This window comes from Equus asinus, chromosome 10, assembly GCF_041296235.1.
Source record: "Equus asinus isolate D_3611 breed Donkey chromosome 10, EquAss-T2T_v2, whole genome shotgun sequence".
NCBI classification, from domain to species: Eukaryota; Metazoa; Chordata; class Mammalia; order Perissodactyla; family Equidae; genus Equus; species Equus asinus.
The window spans coordinates 102891411-102917289 of NC_091799.1; the positions used below are offsets into that span (position 1 = coordinate 102891411).

Genomic DNA, 25879 nt, shown 5'->3' on the forward strand with positions numbered 1-25879 from the left:
ATTGAATAAAAATACTGCAATTGACTTATCCAGTTGCCAGCTGATTCATCTACATACCTTCTTGTGCACACATGTAAGACCGTTCCTTGACTATCTACAGAGAAGTAAAAGTAATTGGGATGGGTCTTTCCTTTTACATTTCTGCATCACTTTTCTTTTATAACGTTTTTAAATTTTTTTATTTTAATTGTTTGCTTTTCAAAGCTTGTTTAAGAAATCATTCTCTATGCTGATGCTATGAAGAGATTTCCCTTGCAATTTTTATTTTTATTGAAATCCTTAATGGTTTGCTTTCCTCATTTAGATTTTAATCCACCTAGACTTCATATTTTTATATGGAATGAAGTAGGACTCTGATTTTTTCCCTAAGATAGTCAATTCTTCCTTTTGTTCATTTATTTCATTTATTCATTTTTTCACTTGCCGCAACAGGCCAGCCTACTCCTACTGTTTTAACCCCACTTCTGCCCTACGAGACAGGTCTCTTTCTGAGCTCTCTCTTCTGTTCCCTGGGTCTGTTTATCTACATCTGGGCCAATATGATAAAATTAGATTTGATTACTTTTTTATTTTATTATATAAATCCCCATTTATTTCCCTTCTACAAGAAATTTAGTTCATCTGTCTACCAAAAACAAAAGCTATTTCATTGCTTCACAATTTTTAGAATAATGCATCTGTGTTTTTATGCTTCTTAAAATATTTGATTCTTGGGGCCGGTCCGGTGGCGCAGCGGTTAAGTTCGCACGTTCCGCTTCTCGGCGGCCCGGGGTTTGCTGGTTCGGATCCCGGGTGCAGACATGGCACTGCTTGGCAGCCATGCTGTGGTAGGCGTCCCACGTATAAACTAGAGGAAGACGGGCACGGATGTTAGCTCAGAGCCAGGCTTCCTCAGCAAAAAGAGGAGGACTGGCAGTAGTTAGCTGAGGGCTAATCTTCCTCCAAAAAAAAAAAAAAAAAAACCCAAAATATTTGATTCTTTAGTTATATCCCCCATCAAGAGGCAAAAACAGTAATAAAAGTAATTTTTGCATATTGAGAGCATTAAAGAAAATACAGATTAGTGACCTAGGCATTGTGTGTGTGTGTGTGTACCATGCTCAATGAAAAAAATATTCTTTTTTAAAAAACAGGCTGAACTAGAAACTGAATTTCAAATGACTCAGCAATTGATTTGCGAATCTTTTAAAAAGTTTAACAGGTATTAAATCTTTGCTGAAGGAATCATCTCCTCCTTAGATTCGATCAAAATGGAAATACTGCCATTCCCTGAGACCATCTCAGTAACCTCATTCTCCTTAAAGATCCCTGCTTTCCTTTAGCCATTACAAAAGCCTGGAGGGACATGGCCAAGAGCCAGTGAGTCAGCACATCTGAAAGGAAGGAAGGGACAGGGGGTTCCAGCCCTAGGCCTGCTACAAGCTTTTGGCAAGTCACAAAATCTTTTCTTGTATCTCAGGTCTTTTGTTTTTTTGGGTTCTTTTCATATTTAAAATGGGAATCACACCTCCCACTTGAAGATACTCTATCAATGATTTGAAATGGAGTATGTGAAAATTCTTTCTAAGCTGCAAAACCTCATTCACTATTTTTACATCTTTATTGCGGTATAATTGAGATGTAAGAAACTATTATATATCCCAAGTACAAGTTCTTTGTCAGATAGATGTTTTGTAACTATTTTTTCCCCAGTCTGTGGCTTGAATTTTCACTTTCATTAACAGTGTCTTTGAACAGTAAAAGTTTTTAAATTTGATCAAATCCTATTGACCGGGTTTTTTTCTTTAATATTTCACAATTTCTGGTGTGCTCTATTTAAGAAATAGCTTTCTAACCCAAAGGTACCAAGAACCTTCTCTCATGTTTTCTTCTAGTAGTTTTATAGCTTTAGAACTAACTTTTAAGTCTATGATTCATTTTCAGTTAATTTTTGTATATTGTGTGAGCTAAGGGTGGAAGTTTATTTCTTGCCCACGGCTATCTCAGTTTTTCAACAAGTATTATTAAGAAGCTTATATTTTTGCCATTGAATTGGCTTGGAACACAGTCAAAAACAGACTGACCATACACGTGTGACTATTTCTGGACAGCCTATTGTAGCCCATTGCCCTAAACATCTATTTTTGCATGAATACTATACTATGTTGATCACAGTAGTTTTATAATAAATCCTGAAACCCAGTAGAGTAAGATCTTCATGTTCTGCTTTGTCAAATTTGTTTTGACAATACAATTCTAGGTATTTTTCATGTCCATATACATTTTAGAATCTGCTAGTTTCTCTCTACAAAAAAGCTTGCATTGAATAAACAAGAGATTGCATTGAATATATAATATATAGAGGATGAATTTGGGGAGAACTGACAACTTAATAACATTGAGTCTTTGGCTCTGTGAATAGAGTCTGCCTCTCCAGTTATTTATTTCTTTAACTTCTGTCAACAATGTTTCATAGTTTTCCTGTAGAAGAGCTACATACATCTCTTCAAATTTACTCCTAAGTATTCTATATTTTTGATGCAATATTAAATGGTATTTTTTTCAATTTCTGATTGGAAGATTCTAATATATAGGAATACAATTTATTTCTGTATCTCAGCCTTGCAAACTGTAGCCTCACTAAACCCACTTACTAGTTCTAGCAGCATTTTTTAGGTTCCACAGGATTTTCAACAGAGACCAAAACTGTTCAATAAAAATATGATGCAAATCACGTGTATAATATGAAATTTTATAGGAGCCACATCAAAAGTAGGTAAAATTGAGTTTTAACAACACATCATATACAGCCTATTTTTCCAAAATATTACAACTTCGTCATGTAATGATTAAAGAAATTATGAATGAAATAGTTTACGTTCTTTTCTTCACACTTTGTCTTTAAAAGTCAGCATTCACATGTGCAGCACATCTCAACTCGAAACAGGCACATCTCAAGCGTTCAGTAGCCTCAGGTGGCTGGTGGCTCCCATAACGGACAGTCCACACACAGACGGACAAACCCAGGCAAACTTCTTATTTTCCAGTCTATAGTCTTTTGCTTCTTCTTTTTGCCTTTTGCGCCAGCTAGGACGGCCAGTAAATGCTGAAGAGAAGTGGTGATGGTGATGGTCCTTACCTCACTCCCGACTGCAAGCGACAGTATCAGTCTTTCACTGGTAAGAATGGCGCTGTACTTTTTACAGGTGTTGAATTTTGTCAAATGCATCCTCTGCTTCTACAGAAATCATGACATGTAGTACATTTATTGGAATGATCTCTAATGGGGTGAATCACATCCATTTATTTTTGAATGTAGACCAACTTTACATTCTTGAGATAAACTCCATTTCATCTTTCTATATTTAATCTCTATTTGCTTTTTGCTGGACAAAATTTACTAAAATTTTGTTAAGAATTTTTGTGTCTATGTTCTTGAGAGATATTGATCTGTAGTCTCCTTTCCTTATAATATCTTTGGCTTTGGTGTCAGAGTAATGGTGGCCTCATGACATGAGTTGGGAAACGTTCCTTATTCTATTTCGTGGAATAATTTGTGTAGTATTGGGATTATTTCATTCTTACATTTTGGTAGAACTCATCAGGGAAGACATTTGGGCCTGGAGTATTCTTTGTGGAAGGATATTTAACAACATATTCAAATTATTCCATACATATAGGGCTTTCTGGTTATTGGTTTCTTCTGGAATGAACTTTGTTAGTTTGCTTTTCAAGGAATTCATCCATGTCCTCTAGACTGTGGAATTTATTGGCATAAAGCTGTTCATATTTCTTTAACCTTTTAAAGTCTGTAGGATCTATGGTGACAACCCCTCTCACATCCCTAATATTGGTAAATTGTTTTTCTCCCCAAAGCCCCCATACATAGTTGTATATCCTAGTTGTAGGTCATTCCAGTTCTTCTATGTGAGCTGCTGCCACAGCATGGCAACTGACAGACAGGTGGTATGGTTCTGCAACCGGGAAATGAACTCGGGCTGCTGAAGTGGAGTGCGCTGAACTTTAACCACTAGGCCACGAGGACTGGCTCCAAATATGGGTAATTTTATCTTCTTTATTTCTGATCAGTCTGGCTAGAGTTTTATCAATCATCTCAAAAAACCAGTTTTGTTTCATTATCTCTGTCTTTCTGTTTACAATTTCATTATTTTTTGCTCCTTTTTATTCCCTTTCTTTTAATTTGCACTCCTTTTTTTGTTTCTTAAGTTGGAAGCTTAGGTTATTGATTTGAGCCTTTTCCTCTTTTATTGTACAAACACTTAATGCTATAAATTTCTCTCCAAGCACCGTTTTAGCTGAATCCTACAAACTGTGATCCATCATGTTTTCATTTCATTTAGTTCAATGTACTTTCTAAGTCCCCTTCTAATTTCTTCTTGGACTCCTGAGATATTAAGAAACGGGCCGTTTACTTTCCAATTATTGACTGATTTTCAAAATTTCTTTTCATTAATTCTAAGTCCATTATGCCCAAAGAACATCCTTTGTATATAGTAATATTTTAAACTTACTGAGACTTTTATGGTTCAGAATACAGTCCATCTTGGCCAACGTTCCACATGCGTTTGAAAGAACACATATGCTGCATTGTTGGGTGGCGTGTTCTGTAAACATCAGTTAGATCAACTTGTTTGGTAGTACTTTTCAAATCTCCTCTGTTCTTATTGATTTTCCTTCTTAATGTCCCATTCGTTATTGAGATAAAGCTGTTGAAATCTCTGAGTTAGACTATGGGCTTTCGCGTCGTGTATTTTGAATCTCTGTCACTAGGTGCATACAGGTAATGGAACTGTTAGGTCTTCCTGATGAAGTGATTCCCTCTGCATCAGGAACGGTTCTTCTCTGTCACCGGCACTTGATCTTCCAGGCCCTGTACCAGGACTTACTCCTCCCCAGGTTCCTCCTCTGGCCATGCTGGGCTCCTCCCATTCATGTGCTCATTGGCCCTCAAGTGGAGACTTGACGGGACCTTACAAATCCCCGTAGCCCATGCTCTCTCTCTTTCTGCAGCTCTCTCCTCTCTCCTCTTTGGTTTCTGTTCTAAGAATTCCAGCACTTTTGCCTTCCCCAAACCTGAACTCTGCTTCTTCAACTCTGTGCCACTGCCGGGTGAGGATGATATTAGTGGCTGCTGAGAAAAGGAAATCTGAAATACTGCAAGCTGGAAGAGCTAAGTGAGGTGTTGCTTAGCAACTCTTAATAGGAAATAATTTAACTCTGGATTTATTTTTTTCCTGAGAACCTGCTGCTCTTGCCTGGAGTCTAGAATGCACGCCCCTTCATGCTGGCAGCTCCCCTGCGTGCACGCATGGGTGCACACACACAGTCCTAACCCACCAGCGACAGGCTGCACTATTCACCAGTTCCCGTAAGTATGTTACTTTGGCTATAACAGCATCCAAGATTCAAGGCCAAAGTGGCTGGAATTCCATGATCAGCACAACCTTTCATAAAGTCATTTGGCAAACACAAGGGAGACAATGCAGGAAGCCCTAAGACAACCACCATCCAAAATGTCTCCATTTAAACCGAGTCAGTGACAGATGTTTTGGAAACCTGCAGAACATTTTTCCTCCCTTGCAAAATCCCAGCTCTTTCAGGAAAGCACTACAGATTCCAGGCTGCAGTCACGACTCCTTTTTTCGACTTCACGTTGACTTCCCCCGGAGGTGCCTCCAGATGCCCTGAGCTGCACACACAGGACCAGGGTTCTCGTGACGGTGGCCACGCCCCTCCCCCCCCCCCCATCCCCCAGAGCATGTGAGCTATACTGCGCAGGCTTCGAGTAAGGCCGCAGACAGTACCCAACGCAGGCGCGGCTCAGGGAGAAGCGAGTGATAGGCTGGACCAAGCCCTGCACCTGCATCCCCACGAATGCCTCCCAGGGCCCTGAGTCTGACGGGTTTTTCCTTCGGGGAAGAAAGGGGCTGGTTATACGTTTATAGGAGCTAAGACACAACCAGCTGAGAAAACCAGCAGAAAGAAGTGAAATTTTAAGGATCTGCTTATAAGTGACTCATTTCATTATAAAAGCAATCACTGATTCCCAAACAATAATACTAATATACACGGACACTTGTTTCTTGGGTCAGATAAGTCCCATTTCTCTTACCTAGTCATCTGAGGGGTGAAAATACCTGCAACTGGGAATATCAGATGGCAATTCGAAACAGTGATATACTGGATTTTTTGGCGTCTCTGAAGTAATAGTTCCCTCCCTGTGAAGTTTTTCCAAATAACATCTATCCCAAAAGTGGCTCAGATAAAACACTTCAGAATTCCCAACTGTGTCCCTTCCTTGTCACACAATGATCTGTCATTTGCTGAGGCACAACAGGAAATAACCCACAGTCACTGGTGACAATGTGCACATGGAGATGATGTGTGATGGTCACAATGCCAGAATGCCACGTTCAAATTCTGGCTCCCTTCCCAGCTGTGTGATTTTGGGGAAGTTGCTTAACCTCTCTGGGCTTCAGTTTTCTCATCTTCAAGTTGCAAGTACTTACTTCACAGGGTTGTATAAATCAAGTAAGTTATACGTGTAAAGGAACCCAACAGTGCCTGGCACAGGGAAGGATCAGGACTGTGGAAGTGTTTTCTACCATTCACATGGTAGGGGAGGCAAGTAGACAGATCCGTTATGTGTACATTCATTCAGGCAATGCCTGCTTAATAGCCAGATAACAGTTTAATCAAGATAACAATCTTCAGTACCAGGGCCTGTTCCCCTAGAGAAAAGCACGGGAGCAGAGAAAGAAGAGGAAGCAGAGAGATTGTTTCAGAAACACCAACAGAAATGTCTAGTTGAGCCAGACCAGGGCAGGAAGGCCCAGAGAGGGTCTTGGTCCCTCCTCAGGTCACTGGACAGTCAGGACACTCTGGCTGGGAACTAACAGCTGGGAAAGCACAGAAATGCCAGCTCCGCTCTCAGTCGCCAGCGGTGGGCGGGACCTCATAACTACACTGCAGGCTGGGCCGCTCTGTTGCAAGTCCTGAAAGGCCACATTTCATCAGTAGGTTCTTTGCCATTAAAAAACAACAACAAAAATATTTAAGTCTTCACCTTTGTTGTTGAATGAAATAATTTTCTATATTACTTTTATCATTTTTCCTGTGGGTCCTTCTTCATATTAACTCCAAACACCCCCTGAGAAATCGCCCTGGTACACACAAGCATACAAAGATGTGTTTCTTGGACACTCAGGGACAATCTCTCTAAGCTGGACTTTTCTCCTTTTGTTCACAGGCCACGAGGTTCTTCCAATGGTAAATACACTCTTTAATCGCATTCCAAGTGACGGCACTAAAGGAAAAGCAAACCAATCCTGTACCATTTCAAAGTCTATGCGAAGCCTTTATTTTCTTTCATTTTCACTTAAAAAAAGATTTTTGCACGTTCATGTCCTATTTTTGCAAGAAAACACATTTAGACACATGCTGACTATTTGGCATCCTTTTAGGTAAGAGGACAAAGAAAGTCTCTTCTTCCTGAACCAAATGTTGCCCTGCAAGTGGGTAATTTTACAAATCTATACAATAACTTCAGCGTGGTCTGCCTGCCAAGGCTGAACTGGGGTTGTCAGGAAGGGAAGTATTTATTCAACTCTGTTCAGTGAACTCTTACGATGAGGGAAGCAGAAAACTGAAGTCAAGAGCAAACACAACTCAGCTCTCTTGTGCTCTCTTGTCCTCACTTGGCCAACGCGGCGTCTATGTGTGGAAGCGTCCACCCTTCTCAGGCGGCCCTCCTGCCCTGCTCCCTTCTGAGCAGGTATTTCAGAAGGAGGGGAGTTTTCAGCTGAGATGAAATGGATTTGTTCTTGTTAGAAATTCGTTAAATAAAACGTCATCTAAAAGCTTAGGCTTCACCAAGTGAACTAAAAGCATTACAAAAATGTATCCAGCAAGGTCTTACTCGATGTCACTAATGCAGGAACCCAAAAGAAGCACTTCCATTATTCAGACAGACAGAGGTGAGCCAAGGTTCTCTAAAGCACAAACACTCGTTCATGATGCTCTGTCTACATGGCAATACGAGCGTCAGGTTATTTTCTCTTTATATTAATGAGCGTGGACTTATGTCAACAGGACATTCATACATGAGAACGTCTCTAATTCCTAATGGACGCTGGTTTGCAAAAGCGTCAAATCCTCCATGGCACGCATTTACTTCCAAGGTGGATTTGCAGTTCAAATGAAGGCTGACATCAAGAGCCGTTATGAAAATCTGAGACGGGGGAGTGAATATTACAGCAACATGCCACAAGACAGAAGTGGCCTCCTGTAGCAGGAGAGCACCCATTTCGGAAACACTGTCTTCCAGTGAAATGGTCTGTCATGGGTTGAACCATGTTCCCCTCAAACAGAGGTCCAAGTCCTAACCCCCAGTACCTGTGAAGGTGACCTTATTTGGAAATAAGGTCTTTGGGGATGTAACCAATTCAAGATGAGATCATTAGGGTAAGCCCTAAACCCAATATGATGGATGTCCTTATAAGAAGAGACACACAAACAAGCATGGCATATGATGATGGAGGCAGAGACTGGAGTGGTATGTCCACAAGCCAAGGAACCCTAAGGATTGCCAGAAACCACCAAATGCCAGAAGAGGCAGGGAGGGATCCTTGCCCTGGAGCCTTCAGAGGGAGCACGGCCTTGCTGACACCTTGATTTCGACTTCTGGCCCAGAGCTGTAAGACACTATTTGTCAGCCTCAGTTAAGCCTTTTCTGATAGGACTTACCCATCAGGAAAGCTCCGTGTCCTAGAGGCTGTCAGATAGGGACCATTGCTATGTTGTATACCTGCACTGGGCATGTGCAGAAAAGGGAAAGATGCTCCCCATACACATTGCCACTGAATGCCTGAAAAGAAGATTGTCCTATTTACGTGACCTAATAGAACAGAGAACACAAACACCTTACATGCCCCTCCACTAATGTGGAGTTCAAAACGGTTCAAGTATTTTTAAACCATTCAGAAGAACAAGATACAATACAGTGAAGGCAGCTCCCTCTTTGCTTATCGTTTTTTCAATGGGAAAGTCACAGCACAACGAAGGGCATTTTAGCAAATCAGCCCAAGCAAGAAGCAAGCAGACAGGACTTCCATTGAACATGCAGACACTGCCACTAAACAGCTGGAGCCCAAAACGCTGCAATTCACCACCCGACTTCACTCAGAGATTCTGGAACCATCAACAAAATGTCACTTTTAAATACTTTTCATCTGGGAGGCAGCTGTGTGGAACAGATGTCAGCTGGGTCGGGGTGCTGGCAGCCAGGGTGGAAGAGGACGTCAAGATGGGGTTCGCTTGGGCTGAATTACAACAGCAGTGATAGGAAGAGTCCACACGCGGTCAAGGCTGTGAGGGCAAACCACGCAAGTTTTTTATTTTCCATTTTCCTTATTTCCCCAGGGACCCCTCCCAAACTGCACAGTCTCCAAGCTTGCCACCCTTTTACCTGCCAGTGCTTTCTGAGGACCACACACTGCAAAATCATCCCTTTTTGCCTGATCAAAACGGGCACCACCACACTTCGTTGTGCCCTGGCAACTCCGTACAATTCCCCTTACTGAGGGTTTAAGAGCTGGTTCTTTCAGAGGCAACATTGATGGGTAGTCTTGTATTATACAGGGTTTCTCAAACTGGGCACCCCTGCCGTTTAGGGCTGGATAACTCTCTGTAGTCTGTGCACTGTAGGATGTTGAGCAACATCTCTGGCTTCTACCCACTGATGATATCCTCCCACAGTAATATACTCCCATCCAGGTTGTGACATCAAAGATGTTTCTAGACATGGACAAATGTCCCTTGGGGGCGAAATCGCTCCCAGTTGAGAACCACTGGTGTCACGAGTAAGAGCCAGCCTCTAGAGTCAGCCCCCTGAGTTCAAACCTCCTCTTCCACTCACCAGCAGCTTGGCTGTGAGTAAGGTACTTCACCACCCTTGTCTGTTTCTGCTCTTGTAAAAGTACGAGGATGATGGTGCCCACCCCGTGAGGCTACGCGAAGATCCATGAGGTTGTGTAAGGAAAGCACTCAGGCTGGGGCCGGCACAGTCCAAATGACGCACTGCTGGCTGACGACGTTCTGTGCTCTGCACTGGAGATGTTGACAGCCGGGATCTGTACTCAAGCCACCTGCGCAGTGAAGAATTAACCTTACCCAAGGACAGGGCTGGCTCGGCCCCGGGCTCCTGGTAAGTCATCTCTAGGCCCCTGGAAGGCCCTGCCTGACAGGAGTGTCTTTGTCTGCCTGGGGTTTTGGCCAGCTGACAGTCTAAATGAGATTTACAACAGGTGCTTAGGGTCATGAAGTATCAGTTCTGTCTCCAGAAAGCTGGAGACTAAAGGCCAGCCGTGCAGGCAGTACGTGATGGAGCCCCAGTGCAAAGTGCACACAGAGGGCTGGGCTGCGCTTCCCCGGTAGGCAGTACTCCATGCAGAGAGCCACATATCGCTGCCGAGACGGCAGCGCTGCCCATGACTCCAGAGGGAGAGGACAACGGAGGCTCCACATTTGCTAGTTTCCCCAGACACTTCCCTAGGCTGATGTTAATCTGCAGTCTTTCCCTGTAATAAACCATAGCTATGAGTCTAACAGCTTTCAAAGAGTTCTGTGAGTCCTTCAAGTAAGCCATCAAACCCCAAGGGGGTCTTCAGAACCCCAAACTTGCCACTGGTGTCAGCAGTGAGGGTGGTCTTGTGTGAACTGTTCCCTCCGCCTGTGCTGTAGGCTCACCCTGCATGTTCTTACGACAGTACTGTCACTGTAGCTGGCTTCTCGTTGGAAGCATTCCCAGAGCACACCTCCTTATGCACGGTGAACCTACAGTAACACTTCTGGAAGGTTCATGCTCATTGAGGGGCCTACATCTATGATGCTGATATTAAAAGATGCCAGACTTTTGGTTAATAAGACAGAACACTTGCATTTTAAATCCCCATGCCTGTTGAATGGGGCGGGGGTAGCCAGGAGTGTTGGGCAGGATTTCAAACTCCAGTGGAAGAATGAGGCCGAGTGTCCCTCTTCTGGCAAGGCCCACAGCGTGAGGCAGATGAGGGGCCCAAGCCCCCAACCTAGGAAGAGTGGCCAAAAACCGCTGCCACCACTGAGCCTGCCTGTGGCCTTTTCCGAGCATCAAGCAGACACAGCCACACTCCCAGAAAGGTGTCCAGGCCACAAGCTGGGCTGGCCACCCACCAGAAATGTCAACAGGGCTGATGCTCCACACAGGAGCTAGTTCTGCCCCGGGCCCTTGTAGCGTGTGGAAGGTAACCCTCACACAGGTGGGGTTACGTGTTGGGGCAGAGAGGAAAAAATCCCAAATCAACCCTGAGGAAATGGAAGCGAAACGACTATGAAATAAGAATGTTTAAGATGCTTAAAGAGATTTTTAAAAGCAGGTGGAAGCAGCAATAAAACAACCAAAAGATAGTTAAAAACAGAACAAGTGGATACACAAAAAAATCTAACAACAACAAATCTGGAGATGAACAAACACAGTCATCCATTAACGGAAACACTGAATGAGTAGCTTTGGGGCCCACTCTTGGCAGAGGACACTTGCACATGCAAATACACAGTGGTGGAGAGACAGTCACATCCCTGCCCAGGAGGAGCTGATATCCTTGCAGGGGAGACCATCAATCAACAGAGAGGGATGTGTAATATGATCTGAGGTGCTATGATCATCGTAAGTGCTAGGGGAAGACTAAAGCAGGGTGAGGGCTGTCGTCCAACAGGGGGCATCTGGAGGTCCAGGAAGGCTGCTCTTTGAAGGGGGTCAGGGAGGTTCATGAAGGTAACCCAAGAGCCATGCAATTACAGGGAGCAAGAGCGTTCCAGACAGTGGGAGGTCTTTACCCTGATTAATCGGTTCTTTTAAAATAATAATAATAAAGCAAATATTATATTACTGGTGAAATTAGAGATGTTCCATTTAAGCTGGAACTTTACACTCTATTATTCACTTCCGCATTAGAAGTCTTGGCTAATGTAATTAGACAATACAATAATACATAAGAGAAGAGTGAATTAAGGATTTGAAATGGAGAAACACTTTTTTAATTATCTGGAAATGATAATACTGTTTATATAAATCAACTGAGACCCTACCAGGAGTTCACTAAGATTACTGGATACAGATCAACATAAAAAACAATAATATTCTTATGCATCAACATTAAACAAATAGAAAAGGCAATTAGGAAAAAAGTCCCTTCTATACAACAACAAAAAACTTTAGGTACCTAACAACAAGTCTAAGGAAAATTGTTACCGATTTTACGAAGAAAAAAAGTCTTTAAAAGACATAAAAGAAAACCAGAATTACTGGACAGACATGCCACGTAATTCTATGGAAACAAAACATTAAGATAGCAAATCCCTGGATGCTTTTTATAATATCCTTTCATTACTTCCTAGACGTTTAATACCTTTCAAAGTGAAAGTTAAGAAATTCTATATAATTTGAATCCAGATCACAACTGGAGTTTTCACTGCACGTGACAAACTGATTCTGCAATTCGTATGGAAAAGTGAGCCAAGAAAATTCAGAACAAAAGGAAACCTGAAGAGCAAGGAGGGCCCACTTGCCCTTCCAGATAGTAAGGCTTCTTCCAAAGCTATGACACTGAAACAAGGGGGCACTGGTGCAGGGAGATGAGAAACCCCTAGGTCCACACCATAGGCCAACAAGCGATGCTCTTAACTAGTCTCCCGTGTCTGCTCCATGTGTGCCGTGAAGGCAGGAGGGATGAGGACCAAGTGCACCAGTAAAGGCTTCTGGGTGAGGCTGCAGCTCAGGGAGGTGAAGAAGAGAGGTGGGAGTGGAGGCAGAGAAGGAGCTGAACATGGGGGCAGGGGCCCAATTCTCCAAGGGGCTTGAACGGGAGAGTGATGAGGAGAAGGACTGGGGAGCTTCCCTGACCACTGGAGCCTCTTCAGGGAACTGCAAGAGAAGAAAGGTGGCACCACCACTTCTTCTGTCCACTGTGACAGTGTCCTTAAGAGCCAGAGACACCAACCTAAGTTCACCTAGTCCAGTCCTCTCCCTGTGCAGAAGAAACTGACGCCCAAAGGCGATGATGACTTGGCCAAGGTCATGAGTGACTTATTGACAGAACCCACTGGAAACCTCATCTTTGGGCTCATCCAGGGCTCTCTCCAGCTAAGGCACACCAGGAATGCTGTGTACCTTGTCCCTGGTACTGGAACCCTTTTGTGGGTTCCTGTCTTGAATCTCTCTTCTCCCTTGGCCTCCAGAGCAATTCTCCCTCACTAGTCCTCATCTTCTCCTAATGGCTTCTTCTCTATCCATTCTTGGCTGCTGTTCCTCTCCTATCCCCAGCTCTTGAGCTCCCACCAACCCTGTGATGGCCCTCTCAGTGCTCAATTCACTCTCCCTGGATGGCTTAGAGAACCCCACAGCTTTGATCAAGAGCTTGAGGTTAGTAACTTGTATATCCATATCTGCAGCCCAGACCTGCACCCTGGACAGCACCCTTTAATCCAGCAGTCAATGGGGCACACGCATGAGGGAGTGGCACCAGGGGAAAAGCCTACTCCTAAGACTACAGTCGCCTAAAGATCTGACATCCTCCAGATGTCACCATTTTCTAAGCCAAGAGCCTCCCCAGGCTCAACTTGAAGAACTGTGGGTTTTCCAACAGGTGTAGGAAGCAATTCTATGGATATGATGTAATTACGTTGATACAGAGTCAGTATCACAGAAGTCTGTGTATAAGGAGGAAGACGAGTAACTGAGAAAGAGTTCAAAGGCAGTGACCAGTCTTTGAGAGTTAGATGCACAAGGTAAGATCCCAGATCCCAGAGGGATTCTGGAATGATAGGAAACCAGGAGAAGAATGGAGCTACAAAACTGTGGTGGCGAGGCATAAACCCAGGCTTAGCCATCAAAAACTAGTGACAGGGTGAGACCCAGGCAAGCACCCAGCTACCAGTAGGTCTGATGAGTTAAAATGGGCATCGAGTGACTTCACCTATGGGGACACCGCCAAGACAGCTATTTCAGAAGACTTTCTTCTCAGCTACAGGTCTGCTGTTTACAGCTTAAAGCCAAGTTTTCAGAAGTAAGTATGTCACAAATCAAAGGACATAAAGAAAACCCAAAAAACATTTTAAAGTCTTACCTGATCCCAGGCAGAGACGGTACCTCCAAAACACATGAACAAGTACCCCATGGCCACGAGACACATCCATATCACCAACGAGAAGACGCGGAGCAGCTTCTTAAACACAGACTCGATGCAGACCAGGATGAATATCGCAAAGAAGATCGCCAGGGCAGTGGGAACTGTTATTAAAAACGCCACGTGGTCTTCAACTTCCTAAGGAGACAGAAAACATATTGCAAAGGTACAGTTCAGAAACAGTGCCATACTGATGATTTATGTGATCAAGATGCTATCAGCATTAATCCATGTCAAAATATATCAAGTTTTAAAAATTATTTTAGAAGTAGAACAGTTTGAACTTCTGAAAATTTCAGTTTCCTATTAAATAATCCTGTTTTTCTACACGAATAACCCAGTATTGGATATTTAAGTTATGCAAAATAGCTATAAAATTAAATTTAAATTTTCCCTGATACATGGAGAAATGAGTTTTATTCAAAAGTGAAGGCAAGAGCACATGATATCAGGATAAAATAAGACAGTCATGTGCACTGCCTGAATCAGAGGATCAGAGATGCCCCGGCCTTCAAAAGCAAGGCTTCAAGATGGATTTGAAATGTTTTATTTTAAAAAATCTAAAAACTATCTCAGTCGCTAAAGTGATGAGCTTTTATTTTAATGATGGCAATTAATGTTTTAACGGGAGCACAGGTTAACAGAAAAGGGTCAGAAGCACTAAATATAGATGATGAAGAGAGTGGGAAAGACTTAGAAGAATGCACCATTTTTCTAGTTTCCTTCCCCACGTCTCCCAGGCTCCAGTAGCACACAGAAAATGGGCATGTATTATTAGCCTCTTACCAACACATTTTTTAAAGAAAATCCACCTTTGCACACTAACGCTCATTTTCGATTTCTTTCTAGCCACACACACAATAGGCACACTATTTCAATTCCACCTGATTTCAGCACAATGTGAGAGACCTCATGGTCCCTTTGGTTACAGTACAAGCTTGGATTTAGGCTTTAGCTTCTGCAAAAACGTTGCAGAACCTTGCTGGAACCTTGCTCTGAAGAGCATTCACCAGGGGCAGGAACACAGTTCAAGTCTTTAATCCTCACCCAAACATGCTTAGTTACTGAAACACCCAAAGGAGTTTCAATCAAAGAACCCATATGGCTGGGACCCTAAGAACTTCCACTGAGGTTTTGGAATAGTAAAGGTTACTGTAAAATCTGGGACTTATGGGGCGGCTCTCTCACATACTAGAAGCTGGTGAACCCTTCACCTTTTCTGGTTGGTGCAGGGTTCACTCCGTCCCATCAGCAGCTCTACCTTTACATGCAGACAAGCCCATCCAGAGATCCAACCACCAACCACAGGGAGCTGGGGAAGCCAGCAACACAGTCAAGTAACCACTCTGAGTCCAGAGTAACATGGAGGGGACAGAAAGGGACCCAACTCACTACATTTCCCTTTCTCTCGCACACAGATGTGGGTGCTAAACAATACCTGGGAAAGAGGCAACAACAACAACAACCATAGCAAATACTGCTATACATATTTTTGTAACCTAAGCACTCGTACCTACATTCACCTCTTTAATACCGACCCCAATCCTGTGAGGGGAGCACTGGTGCTGGCACTATTCCACAGGAGAGAAAACTGAGGCACCAACGATGAGAATAAGCTGGCCTGGCTGTCGAGCTGGTGAGGGACAGAGCCAGGGATCTGAGGTCTGTTCTGGCCACCACTGTGTGCTCCGCCCTCTGGTTGTGCAGCAGGTGGCGAGCTAGACCAAAGGCCAACCCTTGAGTGGCCAAAAGAACGTATGTCTCCAGAACTGTAAGAAGACAGGAGGGTCAAGTGCAACGGTCTTATTCTCTCCCGCCACTGCTATTTTTGTCCACAATTAAGTGCCTACGTTGTACTTTTACTCAGACACATTTCACAATCATTGCAAAAGGGTATCAGGTGTACTCCAGGCTGCGCGCACTCTCCAGCACTCAGACCCCACAAATAAATGGACACGTGGACACAGCAGCATGTCTTCTGAGGACGTCACATTTGAGAACGATAGCCATGCACATGGAGCCATGAAAACTGATTTTATTTTAAACCCCCCAAAATGAACTTAACTGAGCTGTGGACAGAAAGCTAACTAGGAAACAACCAGGACAGCGGTTTCGTAGCGTGTCTTTTCACTTATTTCATTAACCCAGCAGGGGAGAAACAATCATTGACTTCATTGGCTCCGATTTCTCCAGAAAGACTGAGAATGGTGTGAAAATATGCATGACTGTACAGTGAGAATTAGTAACCAGAGGAACAGAAAGATCTAGATGGAGTCCTTCCAGGAAGTGGAAGACCCCCTGAATTAGCGGTTGGGGCTTTTCCTGCACTCGTCTTTTTAAAGATCTTACTGTAAACAAAACAAAGACCCAATGTCTTATGGCGCTGGGTCCAGTATATACTAAGACTTGATATTGTTTTGGGTTTGAAATATTGAACTCTATCGCACTTTATTTTCTTTTATAATATCAGGGTCTTCATCACTGAGAAGTGACTTATCTGGGCTGGAGGGTAACTTCACATTAGGCATAGTAGACACAGTGCCTGGGTCCCACACTATTGTTAGGAACCCACGAAAGTGTTGTAATTTCTGTTAAAATCAGGAAAAAAACCAAGCTTTTAAGGTCAAAAGCGACATACGTCTTCATGCTAAACCAGGGGTAAACTATCATTGGGAACATAGTTTTTGGGAGGAAGGGGCATAGAAAGGCGATCCTAGGGGGTTGGTGGCATACCCCTGCTCACCAGATGTGCGACACCATCTCATCCACCCTGCACACCAGAGGAAGAGCTTCAGCTTCGAATAGCATTCCCCAGCCTCGGTGGGTGAGGCGGATTCCCAGATGGCCAAGGGCTTTGGATGGCCGGCCACTGTTCCCGAGGCTTGTGGCCCTAACCATTGCAAAACCTGAGCCCACTGAAGGATCGGGGCTCTTCTGGAAAAAGAACAGCCACCAATTTATTCTTCATTTGCCTTTTAAACTCTAACTCCAAACAAGTTTTAATATAGACTTCTCCACAAAATAGAATCTTTTGTAAGTATGTCAAGGAAAAAACAGTGGAGTATTCATGAAAGAAAGTATAAGCTTATAAAGGACATTCTTTCCTCATCTCGCTGTTTGCATCACACGTTTTTCTTAAGGCTAAGTCAATGTAATAAAGGAATGCCCTCAGATCTTGAATTACAGGGTTCTCCGCCCTCCCCATCCCGTTCCCAGTGGATGGGAAGATGAATGAATGAATGGAGCCACAAAGGCACACCCCGTGGCTGTTTTCTTTGGAGCTAATTGAGTTTTCAAAATTCAGAATATAAAACAAAGAGAGTAGCCTAAAATAAAGCAAACTGAAAAATTAACAACATTGTCAATCTAAATTAAATGTGTTTCTGTATCCCAGCCCCTGCTCCCTCCATGGAAAAAAGTTACCATATACTGCAAACTAAACGAAATGCATGCAAGTGCCTTTAAAAGGGGGATCTTGGGCATGGTTTATCGACTAATGATAATGGTTCCTATCACTCTCTTCAAACATTTTATTCTTTTGTTTTTAATGCATTTTCTGGTAATTTTGGATGGCTTCTAATTGCTAGGCCCATTAAATACCCATTGCTTTTTATTTATTATGTGACAACTCCTTTGTTTCTTAGAGGCTTTTCCAGGGGGCAACAGATTATCTGTATTTTCATCCTTTTTCACGAGCACGTTCCATTTTTTGTTAAGCAGTACTATTTTTCATGTAGATGGTAAAGGACAGTCCAATGTAAAATACTACTTTTCTATAAAAAATATATTTTAGTGAAGTGCTTTACAGTCAAACAGACTGAAGGTAGAACCATGTTCATCACTCACTGCTGTGCAACTCAGGGTGAGCACTGGGTCTCCCTGAGCTTGTTTCTTCACGCCAACAGCCATACAGACGCTGCACGGCTGGTGGGTGTTCAGTATATGACAAGTGCACCATAGATGACAGCAATTAGGATCATGATGACCATTCCCTTTTTCCTTCAGATTTCAGTATTTTCTCACCAAGGCTAGTGTGATTATTCACTATTGGAATGATGCCTATTTTGCATTCTAAATAATTATGTACTTTATTACCAAAAATTACTTTGGAGGACTGTCATTGGACAAAAACAAGGCAGCCTTTAGCTATGACATACAAACTGCAAAATGAAGACACTTGAGATAAAACATTTAAAGACAGATGAGTTGCGGATTATCCACTTCCAATGAAAACCATGGATCTACAACTCCAGAAAGCCAGTTAGACAAGCATATATACGGTATGATGGTAAAAACGCAAACTGTTAGAGATAAAGAGAAGATCCTTAGAGTGGCCAAAGAGAGAGGAAGGATCACCCACAAAGATCAACAGCAGAAGGGCAGAAATGTCAACAGTGCAAGACAGTAAGGACAAATTACTGAACAAAAATAACAATCCATCTCATTCAGCCAAGAAACCAGTTTGGTTGTCTTTTTTTTGAGAGCAAAAACACAAGGATTTACAGATAAATCATTTTTAGCAGGAATTTAGCATCAAGAAACTCTCTGTAAAAGAACTTCTACAAAATTAATCCTAAAAAGACTGTACAATACAAAAGGAGGTGAGCAGACATACTGGCACACACAGTGCTACAACAAAATACACATCATCCATCTGAAACAACAACAATGAATGTCTAACTGCTGGGTTTAAAAAGATAGAATTGAAACACTTAATAGTAAGACTAATAAAGCTAGGAGAAGAAAAACTAGAGATAAAGTGTTCCAAAGTCATTTATTTTTTTATTTTTATTTTTATTTATTTATTTATTTTTTTGAGGAAGATCAGCCCTGAGCTAACTGTTGCCAATCCTCCTCTTTTTGCTGAGGAAGACTGGCCCTGACCTAACATCCATGCCCATCTTCCTCGACTTTATATATGGGACGCCTACCACAGCATGGCTTTTGCCAAGCGGTGCCATGTTGACACCCGGGATCCGAACCAATGAACCCTGGGCCGCCGAAGCGGAACGTGCACACTTAACTGCTGTGCCACCAGGCCGGCCCCCTCCAAAGTCATTTAATGATCTAAGTGTCAAGACTGACCAACTTGAAATCTTTATTATGGTACAATTTCAAAGGTGATCATTAAAAGAATACAAATAAATGCATAAATTCCAAATCATCAGAGGGAAAAAAACAAGAGAGAAGAAAAAAGCATCAAGCCAAAAGATAAAAGAGGAGAAAGGGGAAGTAATTGGGACAAATAGATAGCAAAGCAGTAAAATGGGACAAACAAGTGCAAACATATCAATAACCACAACGAAATAAGTGCTTTGAAGTTTCCAACTAAAAAGTACATTCTCAGATTGGATTATAAAACAAAACTCAATGCTATGCTATTTACAAGAGACACGTTTAAGCAAAAAGACAAAGAAAGGTTGAAAATAAAGAGATGGAAAATAACTATTTCAATATCTTACAAAATATGCATTAAGTAAAAAAAAATTAAGGATGAAGACAAAATGCTCTATTCCTAGGCAATTATAACAATTTTAAACACCTAAAAATCCAATAAAATAGCCTCAAAACATATAAAGCAAAAATGTACAGAACTAAATGGAAAAGTAAACTAATCTACAAAGAGCAGATTTCAATATCTCCATCCAACTATTGATAGGTCAAGCAAACAAAATAAATAAATAAGTGAATAAATAAATAAAAGATGCAAATATTTTGAAAGTCATAATTAGCAAGCTTGACTGAATTGACAATACAGAATTCCACATCCAACCTTAGGAAGAACAGTATTCTTCTCAAGTGCACATGGAATATTTATAAAAATCATGTACCAGGAAACTTGCAAAAAATTTCTAAGAAGTATCATAGAGATCCATATTCTTTGATCACAACAATTTCAAATTAGAAGTTTAAAACAAAATCATAAATTAAAAATTACCACATATTTGTAACAACATAAGATGCACAACTCTAAATAATTTTTGGATCAAAACAGAAATCATAACATGAATTTAAAAAGAATAATGAAAACAATACATATCAATATTTGCAGTATGCAGGAAAAGCGGTGCTTGGAGGGAAACTGGTGCTTGGAGGAAATCTTCAAAGTTGAGCTGAATTGTTCTATTGTCAATTTGGTTTTGCTGGGAGTTACATTTCCCAGAACCCACTTCCCTTTATGGCTCTTGGTTAGAGTTGAACAGAAGAGGAATTTGTGCCAGATTTGGGATGCAAAAGTGAAGCACCTTCTCCCCTAAGGTCTTTGCAGTTAGATATGACTATGGGCAGTCACAGAGGTCTAGGCAGGCTTCAGCTTGTCCTGCCCCTCCCCTGCCCCATACCCTGCTCTTCTGCCCAATTTCTGGCTGCTGGTGAACAGTGGCCCAGCAGAGACCCGTCTACAAAAGCACAGAGGTAGTAGCTACATAGAAGCAAGAGATTTCCAGAGACCTTTCCACTGAGCTCCTCCATCTTGCTTATCCTTTGGGTGACTAGTTGTGTTTGTCTTCACAGATCTCCCTGTAAGCTCTCACTTTTCCACTCAAACCAGTGCTTTATGAAGGTGCCTTAGTGATTCTGCAGATTTTTATTCTCCTCTTGAGAAACAGCTGCAGGCTTATTATCAGACCCCAGAAGAAATTGAACGCTGACCACAGACCACCAAATCCCATTGAAGATTCCCATCACTGATGGAGTGCTGCGTGACCCTCCAGGCTATGAAGTTGGATCTGTACAGTAGCATCTCATCATCAAATGGAGGTGGTATGCACAAACCAGGGCTCAGATAGGTTCTGAAGGCACAAGTAACTTGCATGAGCAAATGCCACAGATACTCATAGCCTCTACTGCTGCCACACTGCCTCCTCTCTCTCTCTGAATCTGTACCTATGTCCTCACAGAGAGTTCCCTATGACCAGCTGCCTGAGGAAATAAAAATCTAGGTCTGGATTATAGGTGGTCCTGCAGGAGACAACTGAAGCAGTAAACCTCTGAGCCCCTTACGTGTATCATTCTCTAGAGGACCAGCCAGCCATCTATGGCAGGTTGATTATAAGTGACCACTTCCACGATGGAAGGTGCAGCAATTTGTTCTTACTTGAATTCAATTTATTCCAGAGATGGGTTTTGCTTTCCTGTCCACAAAGCTCCTGCCCAAATCACCACATGTGGACTTGTACAATACAGTATTCACTCACAGGGAATTTCACCCAGCATCACTTCTGACCGAAACATTCAGTTTACAGCAAATGAAGTGTGACGATGAGCTCATGCTCTTGGAATTCACTGGTCTTACCCTGCTCATTGCCCTGAAGCAGCTTCCTTGAGTGAAGGAGGAAAGACCTTCTAAAGACTCAGTTAGGGGGCCTGCTTGTGGGCAACACCTTGTGGGGCTGGGGGAATGTCTTCCAGGATGCAGCAGATGCTCTGAAACAGCAACCAATACATGGCACTGGTTCTCCAAGAGCCAGGATCCACAGGTCTGGGAATCAAGGGGTGGAAATAAGAGTGGCTGCCCTATTAATGATCCTCTAGCAAAATGTCATAATTCCCATTTCTGTAAATTTGAGCTGTTCCAATTTAGAAGGCTTAGTTGCCCAAGGAAAATTGTCTCCACCAGGAAACTCAATAATGTTTCCATTAAACTGGAGACAGATTGCTATCTGGCCACTCTAGACTACTAATGTCACCGAACCAATGGGCAGAGAAGAGCTTTTGGCACTGGCTGGGGCTACTGATCATGACTATCAAGGAAAATTGAGTCACTAATACACAACGCGGGCAGGAAAGAGGATGACTAGAATCAGAAGCAGAAGATTATCAGGGTGTCTCCCGGTGCTCCATGTCCTGTGATAAAAGTTCATGGAAATGTCTAACAATAAATACTGTCTAACTGCAAAGTACCATGTGGAGTGTCATCCCACCAGGCAAGGAAATATGACCAGATAAGATGCTAGGACAGGGCAAAGGGAATATGGAATGGATAGTGGAAGCAAGAAGTTAAAACACCAGCCACTTCCACATGATCAGTTGTAGAAGTGAGGATGGTAGTAATTATAAATATTTCTTCCTTGGTTTGACATGAATATATTTTTGTGCATGTGCATATTAAATTATTAATTTTTCTTTCTCCTTCTGCCTATGATATATTTATAGTGTATTAATAGCCTTTATATCCAAGTATACAAGAAACAGAATCTTTAAAGGGACTGTTACTTAGAAGAGAAATAAACGTCATTAAAATGGACAAAATGCTCCTTTATATCCTCTTTTAGGGACATATGGTTAGTGTATCTTCGGTTGTACAAAGAACAGTTGTATCATACTAGGTTGAAGCATGATTCTGCTATTTTCTGTATTCAGAAGTAAAATATAGTTAAGAGAGGCATATGTGATGCCCAGTTGACAAGCAGTAGACTCTGCTGGATTGTTCTATTGTCAGACTGGTTAAAGCTACTTCTCAGAATCCCCTTCCCAGGGTGAGAGTTGGCCTAAGGAGGCACTTGCCCAAGATTTGGGAGGTGGACAGGAAGCAGCCCCCAGGAAGGATGGCCTGCCGGGTCAGGTATGGCTGGAGAAACACACGGACAAGCCTAGTGGGTTCCAACCTGCCCTTGCTCTCCGCTGCTCCACAGGCAGCACTCTGACCTCAGAAGCCCAGACTGGGCTCCTCACCGGATATTTGGCTGCGCACTTACAGAGGTGGTGTCATGTGAAGGTGACAGCCTCCCACGAATTCCCCTGTGGGGGCTGTCTTCGGCCAGAAGTTACATGCGCTCGGCTTCTCAGATTTCCTGGCAAGCTCCCACTGGTTACAACTTCTCTGCTGATCCCAAAGCTCCCTTCTGGTGCTAAGCTTTATACTGAAAACAGAAGGCTGAAAACTAGTGACCTAAGTATCACCTTCAGAAACTAGGAAAAGTTACAACAAAAGAAACCAAAAGAAGGAAGACGTGGTGGTCAGGGACCTTCAGAAATATGCCCCATTCCCTCCTTCTGGGTTCCTCCAGGGAGCACTTCCTGACCTCCTCTGAAGTTAGAAGTAACCATGCTCAGGCAATAAAATGTGAGCAGGACTAAAGTGTCGCTCTCCTGGGCAGAGGGATGTAAATGCCAGAGTGAGGCCCACGGCTGTTTCCTTGCCATGGTGCAAAGACCATGTCACCAGGAAGACTCCTACAGCCCAGCTCTCCGAGTAACTGAGATGAGCAGAACTTCCCTCCTGGCCCACTCTGGCCAGAATATGTGTGCAAGAAATAAACCTCTGGTGTGTTAAGCCAAATTTGGGGTTTGTTTGTTAACCCATCACAATTTATAACATTTTTACTGATAACAAATATTAGTACATGAAATAGGATGCTGCTCCAATAAAACCTAAAATGTGTAGCATTGATAGCTGCTAGGTGGCAGAAGCAGCAAGGAAAATGTCATCAAAGATGGAAAAATGGCAACCCAAGGTAAGCAATGGTCCAACATTTGGTCAACTGCTTTATCTTGGATGACAAAAGATGCCTTAATAGGATTGTAAGTCTAGAGTAGGGCTCGGTGAACTTTTTTGGTAAAGGATGAGATCATAAATATTTTAAGCTTTCTTCAGTCCATATGGTCACTGTCACACAATTTAACTCTGCTGCTGTTCCTTAAACACAGTCATAGATCATATGGAAATGAATGGTCAGGCTGTATTCCAATAAAACTTCCTCTGAAAAAATAGGCAGTGGGTCAGATTTGAGCCCAGGCCAGAGTCTTGCTGAGCCCTGATCTAGAAGAGGTCATTAAATAAAATGTTACAAGTGTGGCTTCGTTGCTGTTGACTGCATTTGTTAAGGTACTACAAGGAAAAGATAAGATCAGAAAATAACTGCTCAGTTATGAGGAGGAATGAAAAGGAAGCCAAACAGTGTAGGATTACATGGGTTTGTCAGGCTGGAAGAGGGAGTGCTCCTCAGTCCCACTCAGTCAATGATAAAACGCGTTCCTAGACTTAGAAAGGCTGACTAAAACTCAGCCATGCGGGGGGAAAAACCAAACCCACTGTGGCAAATGGATGGATTAAGGCGTCTCAGAGTAAAGTCCAGGTAAGAGTACAGTGCCAGTAAATCCTTTTGATTGGACAAAATGGTGCAGAGAAAAGAGAACCAGAGTGTTTCCCAAAGAGGCTAAAAGCACACACAGAAAAAAGAGAGAGAGAGAGATGGGGTGAGAAGGTAAAGAAACATAGCAAATCTAAGAAATGTGTCTTGAGAAGAACTACGGCTATGGTCACTGACACCTGAAGATGACTGAAATTAAACAGATAAGAAGTAGAAGTTGTTCTGAGTGATTTTTGTTTCCAAAAGAAATGTCAACCTTTACTATGGCTTTTCGAGACTTAAAGGAAATTTGGGTCTCTATCTATGGTAGGAAATGGGCGGAGAAAACTGCTCAGTCCTCAGCTAGGGCATACTCCCTAACACTCAATCCAGATGTTGTCAAGAGGATGGTAAACAAGGAAGAACCTCCCAAAGGGCAGGTTCAGATGTCACAGAAAACAATAGACAAGGGGACCATTTCCAGGGCAAGAATCTGGGTCTAATGAAGAAGCAATCCCCAGGCCCAGGGCCTGGGGCCCTCAAACTGCCTGCCCTGGGGATTTGGAATTGCTACAAACCAGAGACCAATGTACGTCAATCTTCCCTTGGGATGATGGGAGAGTTTATTGGGGTTGCCATTTGTAAACTGGATGGTTGATAACAAGTCTTTTTAGTCCATAGGTCTCCAGATCAAGAGAAGCCACATTCAGACTTTATATAGACATGACTGCTCAGCATTCCCTCTGAACAAGTGTCCTTCACTCAGAGATCCTAGACTTTGAGCTTCCTTTCATTAGTGGATGGGACTTCTGGGTTATCACTCTTGAGAAAGGGATATGTACGTTTTCTTCGGGAAGGAGTAAACTAAATATTTGGTGACCAGGTAGGTGGACTGTAGTAGTAATTAGGGCTGATAAGCATTCTAGTTCACCACTCTGTTGTGGTTTTGTCAGCAAAACTGGGTGCACTAATCCCCTTGCCTGTGTTCATGCCCTGGTGTAATTCTCTCCTACAGTGACTCTGACCCTGGCCGTGTGACTCTCTTTGGCCAATCTGATGACAGGTGCATGACACAAAGACTTCAAAATTCCTGGGGCTTGTCCTCTTCCCCCCTGCTCTTATAGAACCCTGTGAATTCCCTGCAAGGAGCTCAGGCTAGCCTGCTAAATGAGCAGAGACATGTAGCCCAGAGACCCCATCATCTTATCCAACAGCCCTAGCTGACAGCCTGACAACTGGCCACACATGTAAATGAGGCCACCTTAGATGATCCAGCTACCAAGAGACCTGTCACTGACCACACAGACATGAAATCAACCAGCAGAGATCAAGTGAGCAAGTAGATCAGAAGAGCCAAGAGCTGACCCACAGAATTGTGAGCTAAATAAAAGGGTAGTTACTCCAACCTATTAAATTTTGGAGTGGTTGTCACACAGCACAAGCTAACTGATATGCCCTCCTTCCAGGCATATGAAGTTTGACATGGCCATACAAGGTACTGGGGCAGACTGTATTTTCCACAGATGAGGCCACACCACATCCCATCTTACATGCAACTGACATTCCTCTCATCAAGCGAGGTTCTATGAC

At 42.8% G+C, this 25879-nt stretch overlaps 1 protein-coding gene across 3 annotated transcripts in view; it reads right to left on the reverse strand.

Moving 5' to 3' along the window:
• The window catches only part of ADCY2 (adenylate cyclase 2), a 402902-nt gene that overhangs the window by 365422 nt on the left and 11601 nt on the right, over window positions 1–25879 (reverse strand). For all 3 annotated transcript variants that reach the window (XM_014828435.3, XM_014828434.3, XM_014828433.3), the window contains exon 2: window positions 14160–14357. In XM_014828435.3, coding sequence (XP_014683921.3) covers window positions 14160–14357 — 198 coding nt within the window. The remainder of the gene's footprint in view (window positions 1–14159; window positions 14358–25879) is intronic.